This window comes from Porites lutea, chromosome 5, assembly GCF_958299795.1.
Source record: "Porites lutea chromosome 5, jaPorLute2.1, whole genome shotgun sequence".
NCBI classification, from domain to species: Eukaryota; Metazoa; Cnidaria; class Anthozoa; order Scleractinia; family Poritidae; genus Porites; species Porites lutea.
This window is the reverse complement of record NC_133205.1, coordinates 5119164-5132524: the sequence shown is the minus strand read 5'-3', so window position 1 is coordinate 5132524 and position 13361 is coordinate 5119164. Positions and strand designations below refer to the sequence as shown.

The 13361-nt window shown below is 38.9% G+C and overlaps 1 protein-coding gene across 1 annotated transcript in view; it reads right to left on the bottom strand.

Moving 5' to 3' along the window:
* Nucleotides 1–5204: 5204 nt before the first annotated feature.
* The window catches only part of LOC140936890 (scavenger receptor cysteine-rich domain-containing protein DMBT1-like), a 38866-nt gene continuing 30709 nt past the window's right edge, over nucleotides 5205–13361 (bottom strand). Inside the window, exons 3-9 of the mRNA XM_073386395.1 lie at nucleotides 12427–12807; nucleotides 11016–11411; nucleotides 10153–10569; nucleotides 9564–9788; nucleotides 8706–8867; nucleotides 6129–6239; nucleotides 5205–5551 (exon numbers count right to left, since the gene is read on the bottom strand). Coding sequence (XP_073242496.1) covers nucleotides 5205–5551; nucleotides 6129–6239; nucleotides 8706–8867; nucleotides 9564–9788; nucleotides 10153–10569; nucleotides 11016–11411; nucleotides 12427–12807 — 2039 coding nt within the window. The remainder of the gene's footprint in view (nucleotides 5552–6128; nucleotides 6240–8705; nucleotides 8868–9563; nucleotides 9789–10152; nucleotides 10570–11015; nucleotides 11412–12426; nucleotides 12808–13361) is intronic.

Below are 13361 nucleotides of genomic sequence, written 5' to 3'. Positions count from 1 at the left end.
TGAGTCAATAGCCCATTCGGCCTTCGGCCTCATGGGCTATTGACTCAGAGCTCATTCGGGCTCGAGGAATAATTGTTAATTAGATTCATGCCCAGCATATTTACTGAAAGCGAGTGAGATATTTAGACGAGAATTTTTCTCATCCAGTGTCATAAATGAATGCTCTATTTTTAGTCATTAACCTTTGTTTGGCCTAAATAAACCAAATTGTTTTCGTAAAAGCAGATACGATAAAATATGATATTGATATTAGACTGATATTAGGGAAATGATGAATGATTAAAAAACCTTGCTCTCAATTCCCCTCTGATAAAGGCACAAGTTGGCTAAAAATGTTAGAGCAATTGGAACGATAAAATATTTATATCCAAAGAATCTGATTAACCACTTCAGTTGGTTCTTACGATGATCAACAAAGAAATGAAATATTTTTAGTTCCACAGTTGTATTTCGTCATTCCTTAGCAATTTTTAAAATCAGATTACTCATTCCCTATTATCGAAGAACGTCAACGCATTTTAATTCATCTTTATTTGGTAGCTTTATTTAATTAGTCCGTCAAAGAATTCGACCGGCCATTAATTTGTTCCAACCGCGTAAAACTATATCGGGAAACTTCATAGCGGAGCTCTCGCACACGCAGCGGAGCACCATGGGTACGAAAATGTGGTAAACTGCCCATCCGAGAAAATTTGGTAATCACGTGACCGTACACCGACTGACCGACCGCCGCCCGAGAGTCCGTCGGCACCACATGGATACCAATGTCAAATATTTCAGTCAAGAGAGGTCAACAGGTATGGCAACCGAAATGCAACTCAAGGTTTTATTTGGAAAGAAATCGCGTGGGCCACCCGGACTTTAAGAAAGAAAAAACAACAACAAAGTCGTGTCTTTTTCGACGTTATTTTTGATGTTTACACTCACGTGGACAACAGAGAAAGAGCTAGAGCGAGTGATTGAAAACAAAGGAGACGAACTTTGTAGGAAGGAAAACATGACAATTCAAAGCGGCGGTGAGACAATGGGAACTGCTAGCGCCCAGCAAGGAGCAGCCAGCAAGGTGAAAATGAGGACATGAACACAGTAGACAAAGTATTGGGTAGGCACATACGACAATTCCTCCATAAAAATAATGTGTACCTAGGACGTTTGACGATTTAGTCCTGCAAAACAGCGTTGTAGTTTTGCAAAACAACGGCAAAGAAAGACAAAAAGCGTGCTGCACGTGGAAATTTGTTTTGTTGCTAATTATGTTACGCTTACGACAAATAGACCCACTGCTTCATATAATAGTAATAGACTGTCCATACTCATGTATACCCTGTATACCCATGTACTCCCTGGCGTAACATGAAAGAATAACTGATCTGGTCGATCTGCTTGTCACTCTAGACCAGACAGTCTCTTCCTCTTGCCTTTATACACCCAATTGTTATTTTTAGGCTATGACAATAACTTTTATTCCTTCAGCTGTTGTTTCTAACATATAGTCAAAATTATAATTGCTGCAGTCTTTGAACCATTAGTGTAAAAAGTCTTAGCAAAATTAAAATGCTACCACCTTACTTTTTTCTAAGCAAAAAATCAACATGCAACGCAGTTTGCCTCTACCTTGAACTTATCATGATAAAAATGATTTGCTTTTTAAATTGAAGTACAATTAATATGTTGTTTTTGTTGTTAATGTTTTCTTGTACCTACTCAATTATAGTTTTTTAAAAAAACTAGGTACTTGAGTTCCACAATGCATTGCTCAAAATACAACCAGCCATACTAGAACGGCTTATTAAATTTACTTCTTGAAGACTACTTTACTAACAGCTTATGGCTTTATATCGTCAACACCTGCTGGAAAATAGAAATGAAAAAATATCAAATTATTATTATTATTATTATTATTATTATTATTATTATTATTATGTATTATCTTGTGTCCATAAGTCCTCTAGATCAGAAAACTGAGGTGCTTAACTAAAGAGTGCACGTGTTCGTATGCATCAAAAACTCAAGTTTTCCTGTTGAAAACTGAAGTTTATCTCTTGTGTTTTTCTTCTCAAAGTTCAAGAATCTCGCCCGTTCCCCAAAACAATGGGAATAAACGTAAGGTTAACCAAACGAGGTTTAACGTTTTCGAATAATCCTGATGGCTCTTATCAGCCAAGAAAAGGCAGGTCTCGGTTTATTCTGTCCAAACTTGTGTTTGAGAATGAAAGTGTATGGTAATAACTTTAAAGCAAAGGAAAATGCCCCCAATTTATGCCCCGATACATCCCATCAGTAGTCAGGACGGTCTCTAACTTTGATAAGCTGTTCTGGCAAATTGTCAGTTTTTCAAAAACAAATTCTACTGTTGTCCACGACTTTGCCACACGCAAACAAAACAAGGACTTAACAACTTCTCCATGCATAACACGACTCTACGCCTAGGAGTTAGTCACCTTACTAAACTGGAAAAAAAAACGCAAATATTATCCAGTAGTCCGTGGGGAAACGATTTAAGAGGCAGGGATTGAGAAAACTGTGTTTACCTCTGGAAAGATCCCAGCTAGGCCCCTGTGGTAAAGGAACAGACAATTCGAAAAAGTTAGTCGGTTTAGATACTTCACTAAGATGATGCCATGTTAATGGTAACATTTCTTACACCTGTGTGTTCTTCTCTATTCATGACTGACCAAATAAAATACTTCCTTTACCTGTAAACAAAAACCATCTTTCTTGGGAATAAACTTATTTTTATGGGAGAGACCGTCCGTCTGCACCACAGGTATACCAATGTAAAATAACGCAATCAACAGGTATGGCAACTCAAGGGCAACTCGAGGTTATTTTGGCGGGAAATCGCATAGCCACCGGCGTCTTGTAATTAAAGCAGAGACAACAAAAAAGACAATAAAGACGAAAACGGAAAGCGGAAATTGTTTCTGTATCCGTGTTGTCTAAAGTATTTATTCAAGCTTAGATAAATTGTTATGCCCACAAATTTGGAATATAGAGCAAGAGAAAGACAGAGAAAAAGAGAAAGTAGGCGGTAGGCCAACGAAGCTCAACGAGAAGAAGGGCGACAGGGATTTAGAGCGAGAGATAAAAAACCGAAGGATACAATTTTTCGTTGAAAGAACAACATGGAAATTTTGTAGCGGCGGTGACCAATTGAGAAATGCTAGCGGCCACCGATGCAAGGTGAAAATGAGCGGCAGTGAAAAAAAGTGAACGGGAACACGTACCACATTTCCTCCATAAAACGTGTAACTAAGAAGTTTCTGGAAGTTTAAAAACGCAAATATTCTCCAGTAGTCTGTGGGGCAACAGTTGTGCAAAACAACGGCAAAGAAATGTACAAAAAAAAGTGTGCTGCACGTGCAAGGTTGCTTTTGATAATTAGACCTATTGTTGTTTTTCACCGTTTTCCGGCGTTGCATGCCTTCCCCACTTAGCATTACATGATTATATATTTTGTTTGAAAAAACTATAAATATCATCGAGATCGAGCTGCGCTTTTTGCCCTGGCTAAATCTGTATGTTAAACAGAAAGGTCGTTTATTTGAGGTGAAGAATTCAGTACGAGCCCGTTGAATAAGATCCTTGGCCCATTTCAGATTTCTCTTTTTCCCTACTTATGACGTCATCAGACACCAAACTTAAGGACTTTTGGTGGTCGTTAAGACTGAAACACTTCTCCGTGATTTCTGAGATATGGCCAGGACCTTACGCAAGCGCACACCCAGATCACCTTGGAATTGGCAGCCATGGACAACTGTTTCGCCGTTTTGAGTGGGGTGCTCATCAGAGTGATCATTGCATTCAGATGGTTCAGCACCCGGCGTAGTCAATCGAACGAAACCGAACCAAAAATCAATCGAACCCAATCGGTCGGATCGTTGTTCGACTGGTTCGGTAATCAAACATAATCGAACTGGAACTTTTCGGTGAGTTCGATTACCGAACTCAATCGAACCAATCGAACTCAAACGACGTGATTAGTTCGGTTTGGTTTAGCCTGTTCCAGGCTCTGAGATAGTCGGGCCCGCTTGAATTAGGAAAGCTTAATTTCGCGCGCCTTTTACTTTCGCGTCTTCCCACTATCTGAGAGCCTGGAACAGGCTAGGTTTTGTTTGGCAAAAAGACAAAAGGCATCCGGTCTCAATTGAATCGGAAAGATCGCCCTATAGTATTTGTATTTGAAGCAGTTTGAAAACAAAAATATTTCAACTAACCCGGAACTAAAATCTTTATCGTTAAGTGATTCAATTCACAATTAATACTGGGAAACATGCAAGCACAAGCATCAGTTCGCGTTGCATTGAAACAAACTATATGAATTAAATGTAGGAAGTAATGGCGAGGAGGCCTAAAGGAAACCATATAAAGCTAATGAATGTTAATTAGGCCTCCTCAATCATAGACTGCAAAATAGTCGGTTTTTTCCTCAAAATCTATAAAGAAATCAGTAAAGGGTGGCGTAAGAGTCTATTTGTCAGTTGCCAGTTAAAATTTTGGCCATTTGTAAGCAACTGCAAGGGGAATGCATTACAGAATTCTCTATTTTAAGCTTGCTAAGAATAGACTAAAGGAGTGTTCGGCAGACAGGACGTTCTGCAAACGGGGCGAGTTACTGATATTTTTGCATCTTTAATTTGTTTGTGGCTAAGATGCACATATTATTCAGAAAATAATAATTATGAAATTAATTCAAAATAAAAGCAAAATTGCTACTGGCTAGTACATAGCTAGTTATGAATGATTAGCATTTAAAATAACATCTAAATTTATTATCTAAAAGGACTTTACTTGTTTAATCATGTGAAAATTCGAGTAAATTCTCGCCCGAGTGCTTTAGAACTGACAGAACGTTTTTAGCTTTCCTAACTTGATGTTTAAATTATTTATTGCCATAGTATCTAAGGATTTTAAGGGAGAATACAGCCGAGTACAATTAACTGTCACTATGCACCCTGTTGAAATAAAGTGTCACTCACATTCATTCAAAATGGAACTGAATTTGGCGCTGACTAGAGTCGGGACTTTGAGATCAACGAAGTAATTCAAATAGTCTTCAAAATGTACAACTAGGCCTGGGACCCTGCTACGATCGGTTTTGACATGAAAGTGAGCAAAAGAATCGCTTTAAGCGCGGGCCTTTTTCAAAACAGAGAGAATTGATTGAAAACTCAATTCTAATAATAGCTACTATAAAATATAGTCTATTTATTATGGCGCTTACTTGAACAGATCACTGATGCATCCTCATAGTGACCACAGTTATGCACACCCCATGGAAGGTGCCGACAATTCACAATGGAACTTTCATCTCCCTGACAATGAACATTGTCCAACCAAATCTTTCCACTTCCTTCACCAAACCGTGCACTTTGTGGAGCACTGACAGCAGACGAATACCCAAGCTGACGACAGACAACTCGCGCATCATTTATATCCCAGTCATCGTCACAAACCGTTCCCCAGCTACCTCTGTAATAGATCTCCACTCTGCCCTCTCCAGGCCAGCTTCCCCCAATCAGTCTCAAACCTATAGCTAATGGTGTATAAGCTAGAGGTTATTCATATTTTGGTCTTGAAACAAATATAAACCTATTTGATTATGCAGGCGTTAGCTTCAGGGCTTTAGCGTTTGCTAAAAGTGCTCGAATTTGAGCAAGTCTCGGTTTAAAGTAAATGTTTTAAAGCGATGGGGGTCAGCAAAAGTCGTCATGTTATTTTTCCAAGCCCTCCCTCACTCCCTTCCGCCCTGCCCTCTGTAGTGAGCCAAATACAAACAACCCACCACTTGCTTTTGCTCATACTTTATTAAGATATATAGGGTTTCCAAACACAACAACCTTTATTGTACCAATCAGGTACCAATCAGGTAAGGTACAATATTTAGCCAGAGGCTTCTATCAATTATATATAAAAGCCTGCGTAAAGGTGTCAAAATGTGCAGCGGCAAGCTTATTAAGGTAGAAAAATTATCTTTAAAACTGTTTCAAATAATCAGTGCACGATTGAACCCGCTATCTGCAAAATAGTTGCTGGATCCGCCATAACACAATATAGACCTTAATTTTGGTCTGCCATGGTCAGTAATTTTTTTCTAATAAATTAAATAAAATCACATTATGCAGCACCTGGTGGTGTTGAAGAACTTGTAGGTAAAGTAAGCCTTTGAGTTGTTGAGCTTGAAGTTGAGCGATGAGTTGATTCAAATGTCGATGGTGAGGGTGGGATCGTGGTTGGCACTGAGAAAAAAATGTATTACAGGAATTTATTAATAAAATGTTATGGTCATTATAACTCGTGAAGGAAAGGAGCCTTGTCGTCGTCATCATCATCATCATCATCATCATCATCATTATCATGATAATAATGATATTATGATATCATTATTATCATTATTGTATCTAAAGAAGATAACATGATGCTTGGTTTTGGACTCGTTCGATAACCTGTAGGAACCAACCAAACAAACAATCAAACCAAAAAAACGAATCTGCACAATGTTTTGCAAGGTTATGTTCACACTACGTGCTCCGCGTTGAGACCTGTGCCCGAGTATGATTCTACCTTGATACCAAAGTGAATGCAAAAGTTCATACATACTGCCTGTGCCCAAGAACGAAATACTGACCTTTGGTATTCGGGCTGTACGCTCATTAAGTGAACTTGTTTTCCGCCAATTTCCAAGGCACGTATTGACAAAAATAAGAATTGTTATTTTTGATTATAAAATCATTCCATTTTACATAGTGGCGTTTATGACTTCAAGACGCTTTTCTTCTCGGAACGTTTATAATATTGTTCGATTTCACTGAATTCCTCTGATAAATAGAAGGGAACGTTCATATTCTGTATTAAAAAATTAGTCACAAATTCAATGAATTGTTTACATCAAGTCTTTGTTATTTTGTTATTGACACATTTCTTGGAAGTGTGCTTAATATATGGCTTGTTCAAAAAATGTGCGTTGTGACCAGGCGCCTTGCTCTGTTGTAGACAACATTCTACAACCACACATTAAAGAAATTTCCTCCATACACCTAGGTGTGTATATAGTGCCATTGACTTAGCAAGGCAAATCCGTTCTTCATGATGATTGCTTGTCATAGAAATCTACCAGGATGGTAACACATTTTTTGGTGAAAGTGCATCGATCTGCATCATCAGTAAATCTTATTAAAATTACCTCCGTCGATGTTAATAGCGCATGTTTATCGGAAAGTTTAGGGGATAAAGGGCTGTCCATGTCTGCAAATGTGCTCTAAATAACAGATGTTTTTCTTCGAGTTGCCTTCCTGCTATTCTTACTATGTTTTCAGACAATAGCTCCCCCTGAAACGAGTAAAATGTTTACTCACAAAAATTACTCACTTTGAAAACAACTCAAACACTTTCCTAGGTCGTCTCGGTTAACGGTTTAACAATCTCCAACTTTGCTGCACTTTTGACGTCATCGGTTCAATATGACAAAATTCTTCCAGATTTGGTCAACAGTAGCTGATTATGCGTGTAATTTTAGCCAATCAAAAACGGAGAATTTACATTAAATGAATAATGTTATCCAGTAAAACCTCTCCAGTTAAGGATAGAAATAGGAGAAAAATAAAAATTAAAAGGGAGAGGGGTAAGTAGAACATTGAGCGGAGTGTAAAACAAAGGATGGCTTGCCTTTTTTGACTATTCTAATAGAATCTTTAATCTAATCTTTGTGGAATGCAATTATTTTGAAGGGTCATAAAGTTGATTTCTCGTGTCTGAAGAAACGTGTCTGGTTTTATTACGAGTGTTTAGTGATTAGTTCCGTGTTTTAATTGATCCTTGTTAAGTCATTAATTGCTTTCTTTTCTGCATGTTTTTATGATAATACTACAGAGCTGAACTGATTTGTATGCAACGGTGGGCTTGTTAACTCGGCGCATAATTAACTGACTAACGGTGCGTGAAACGCTGAGACTTCAATAGTTAGAAAGGAGAAGTGAGATAGAAAGGAGAAAACGGTTTTGTAATAGTCAAACAAACTTGAACTAAAGAGTTTTCAGCTCCACTTTGTGTATGTGTGGGTTGGCTTTGTTTATATATCCGAGTTTTAGCGCTAAATAAGAAGACATAAGCTAAACTGAAATAAACACTTTTCATCACCACTTTCTGTATGTGTTTTGTTTATATATCTGAGTTTTAGCGCTAAATAAGATAAAGTGAGCCGTTTCTCGCGTTGCTAGGTGATCGCTTCTCTTATTCGTATTTTTTTTTTTCAATAGACGGTCCGAAAACTGGGCTCAAGGTACTTAACGGGCAAGCCTATTGTTCCTATTGTGCTTTTCCATATGAAAAGAAACGACTATCCACCTCATTATATATGGAGGAAGACCCTCATTAGTAAACCTGTACCCAATTAGTATGGAGGATTGGGCACTAAATTGGTATGCAGGAAGACACTTTTTTCCTAGGTTATAAAAAGGGGTGACGTCATGGACTCGACCCTTATGCATATCATTGATTTACCTATACCTATACCTATACCTATACACTAACGGGGCTTTATTTCCAACATAATAGACTACCTTTTTCATCTGAAAATAAGAACCTGTTCACCTAAATAGGCTAAACTTATGCAAACTACTATTTATTTTAGAACCGGTTTAGGCTAACTTGGAAAAATTCATATTCTTAAACGCGGGGTTTTACTGTACTGTAAAAGAGAGAATCACCTTTCTGATTAATTTCATAAACGAAATTAGTGTTTGCTTCTCCAACACACTCTACATGATCACTGACGTTGCATTTTTGCATGACACCTTTCGTAAGACAGCTTTCGGACGGGCCAGCTCGATCATAGGTTTTGGCGGCATCTGATCCAGACCAACACTCACCTTAAAGAAAAATTGCACAACGGCACCGTTAGGCCCAGTTTAAAAGGTGGTAAAAATAACTTTGGACAGCTGACTGCACCGACTGTGGTGATTTAAAAAAAACTTGTCATACTTAGATAGCAATTTGATTCTATTCCCTGATCCCCTCACTCTCGCCCAGCAATGTGTGCCAACATGAGAACTTGATTGCACCATTCTTGTTCGATCACATTATTATAATAGGAGGTAGGAGATCTACTAGCAAGGGAACTCCGCTTTACGCTAAAGTGTATATTACTAACATTCTTGAGGCGTATTTATCTCGGAATTCTAACCCTCTAAAAGCTAAAGAAAAATAAGATTTAAACAAATAAAGCAAGAAACATTTTCAATTTATAAAAGCTACAGGATCAATTTAGGCTTTCTTGGGTAACTGCTTGGCCACCTACTGACTACCCTAAGTCACAATTTTACCTTAAGTGGACTTAGGGAAAGGGTAGGTCGTCAGTTACCCAGAAACCTCTATTCACTTGTCAGTTACCGTAATACTGAATGCTGAAGTGGGAATAGTTCCTTGCCCTTGACTCATTTGCAGGTTTCTGGGAAACTGACCACCTACCCCTCCCCTTACTCACAATTTTGCTCTAAGTGGACTTAGGGGAAGGGTAGGTCGTCAGTTACCCAGAAAACCTCGTACTATATTCGCTTGACAGTTACCGTAATACTGAATGCTGAAGTGGGAATAGTTCCTTGCCCTTGACTCATTTGCACATCTGCAAACCAGATCAACTATGTATGTATCCCAGTTGGGCCAGCCGATGGTATTACCACTCCACACATCGCTGCTGACATCGCGATCGGTAAAAACGAGGACAGGTACTGGTCGAGGGTTCTTTCTGTCATCTTTGAAACAACCGATTTTGGTGTAGTTGAAGGCACAACCTGTTTCAAGTAATCACAAAATCGTTCATGTCAAGAAGGCAAAAGGGCAAACCCGAGAAAAGTTTCCGTGCACAACACACTGACCAGGCTATAAAATCCAAAAAGGAAAATGGATCTAGGCAGAAGAATTAATGATAAAGCGCATAAAAAATGTCTGCGAAATATTGTTGTTGTTTAAATATTGCGGGTTTTTGCACCGTTTTGGGGATGTGGCTGCGTTAAAAGTACTGTAAAAATCGCGAAAATACAGTACAAGAAGGGTATGATATGAGTAAGTTTGTAAAGCCTTGCTGTTTATTCTTACCATATTCACCTCCTGCTTTCTATTAGAAGTAGAAACAGTGAATGTACTATTTGTACTTACTGCTTTCTGGTCCTTTACTTGATGGCGACGCCGACGTTGTTGTCGGTGATGGCTGTTCATCAGATTCGGAGTACTCTGCTAGAAAACCTCGATCTGGTGAGAACGACGAATAGAATTTAACAAACATTTGGTTACCACTTGAGATCTTTGCTGTGAGCTCCGAGTTGGTGCACAGACGACCCAAGGACGACGAATTTGCCGTAGGACCATCGTAGAACTCCAAGCGGCTACAAAAATTAGAGCTGCAATCATCGCATCGGCCCATCTGAAAATCTGTGATTTGTACCTTTACACGTTTTCCAGGAGATGCAGTAATGATCCAGAAACAAGCTCTGCCAGAGGGGTAGTTCGCGACAGGGTAGTTGAGGCTGCTGAATGATCCAATACCAGATAGCTGGATAGGAGCCGAAGGGCATTCTATAAAAAGATCATTTCTGTATTCATTTTACTTAATACGAAAGCAATGGCTACCAGTGGCTATAGTTCATTTATTTAACCGAAATAAAAGGTTTACCAAGTGGTTCGCAGTTTCTTACGTTGACTTAGGGTGGTAGTGCCTTTCTGGTGAGATTTAAATAATTTGAGCAACTTCTTGTTTATACATGAGACAACTATTTTTTTAAATACCTGAACCATTTTCTCTTAACACGCTGCTGAGAAAGAAACTATTGAAACGCCACGGTAGCATCGAACATAAAAATTTGGTTCAAAATGAATTTGAAATACAACAACACTGACAACGATCTTTATTTGCATGACCATACAAACACATGCAGTATTGCAAAAGCTATGTTTAGGAATCAAAATTACAACACAGGGCAATTACGTTACTTTGATAATAATTTGAAATAAGAAAGACATACCTGGAGGGGTGAAGTTTAGCTGAGTGTAAGTTGCTGTAAATCCTCTATGACGCTTTGAGACTAAACGATCAGCAAAGAACCTAACACTAAGGCGCTGATTGGTGGAATAATATGTCTGAGGAGTAAATGAGCCATCAACACATAGTTTCCCACTTGCAGCACCTGGTGTCAAACCCGAAGCCAGAAATCCATGCCGAATTTCCAAATAATCACACGTACAAGCTCCCTCTGATCCACATCTGTGAATTTGCATGTCTGTTATTTCTAACTTAACATGCTTGCCTTTGTTTGCAGTGATTTCCCAGAGACAGTTTTGGTTAACTGGATACTTCCTTGGATAGTATGGGCTGCTGATAACACCTGACAGTTTCGTCACGCTCAAGGCTCTTGGGCACACTTAAAGATAGTATATATGATTTTCATTTATTAATTATTTCATCGTCGTCATCAATTTATAACGAGCCAACTCAAAGACTACTCGCTGCCCAGGGGGGTAATCGGGATTCTAAGTGACAGGGATGATCGAAGGACTTTTTGGGGTTTGAAATTTTCGATTATGGGATTTTTTTGGGTAGGAAAATTTTGTTAATTTTTCTTTCGGGTAGCTTGATTAAACGACGGATTTTTTGGGGGTATTCAAAACAATCTGAAGATTCGTGATAGTTTCCACGTGATACTTTCGTGATTAAAATAAAAACAAAGCTGTTTTGCGACTGTCTCTGTGTTCTGGAAATTTTTATGGCTCGGAAATTCGGCATGGGATTTTTCTGGGGTTAAATGTTGGTCCAGGGATTCTTGGGGGGTTTGTTTGAAGCCCTTGGGATTTTTTGGTTTTGATTTTTGGCTCTGTTCTATCATCCCCGTCACGTGAAATCCGGAGTATCCTCTCCGCCCCCCCTCGGGACTCCCAGTTGGCTGGTTAGCTCATCTGGTAGAGTGCTGCACCGCCCATGATCGCCGAGGTCAAGGGTTTGAATCTTGTATGAGCCTGAATTCAGTTTTAAGACTTCTGTTACGTTCTTTGCAGCTGCAAAAGCTGTGTCATTGTCTCAAAGTTAAAGGATCTGTGGGGATTTTTTTGTAGTTCGTTTGCTCTAATCTCGGGAACTACCTTCCTCCAATCCATTCTGTAGAGGCCGTGGGGGTGTAAACCTTCCTCCCATGGATTTGCGATATGCATCATCCCCAAAGCCGGGATCCTTTTGCCAGCACCACGGATTGACATCTATGGGCTAGCTACGAGACATTCTTCGCGGCCTTAGATATTTGAAATAGATGCTCTTTGTGAATTAAATGTTTCTGGGATTAAATTCTGTTAAAAATGATCATTTATCAAACGAAAATATTTGATGGAAAACCTAGCAATAGCATGATATGAAGGGACCTGTGTACAAAGACTATACGAACTTACGCATTTCATTAGTAACTGTCTCATACGAAGCTTTGAATCCTGGGAGTGCATTGCTGGATGTTATCAATGTAATCTGAATGGAGCTTGCATCTGAGTACACAGGATCAGGTATTGATTGGCCACACAGCCGGAATGGACTGCGGCCATCATCTGACGCAACATTCGTGATTATAAGACTGGCGCCACCAAGATTTGCGCCTGAACAATCTGTGTTCTGACCTTCCTCTAAAGTGAAATTCAAGAAGGACAACTTGATTCGCCCACTTGGAACTGTGATAGTCCAAACACATATCTTTTGTGGATCAATGTTGTTTGGAAAGTTGGGGCTTGAGACAAATCCACTTGATGACCCGCTGATGGTAACTCCAGCTCCAACACAGGCTACAACATTCAGTTCGAAAAAAAAAAAAAATTCAACAAATGATCAACATCACCTTAGATAAAAATTATAGCAAAAGCAATGAAGACATAACTGCTTTGAATTGATCACTTAATTTTGTAACTGTACATGTTGTTCAACAAAGCAGCGTAATCTGAGTATTATGCCACTTGAATGCTTGAATACGCCCGATATGAGATTTTGAACGCTGCTGAACGTTGCTGAATTAGAACAGTTCAACATCGGTTCTATTCTATCCACACAAGTTACACAACTTGTCTAGCTAACGCGAGCTGCAACATCAAATGTTAACAGAACTAGCTTTAGGGTATTTAATTTAGAACAAATGAAAATTACTCTTAATAGGGTAATAGGCCTTTTGCAATAGTTAGTCACGTGATCAACTTTTCTTTAAACATGAAAACAGTTCACTTTTGGAATATTTTGTTGGCGGGAACTGAAAGAGCATTTTAAAATTAAGTAACTGTGAATTTTAAGACGTATATCTCAAAAGAAACGATTGCAACGCCCGCCGAAAATTAGAGGGATTTGTATG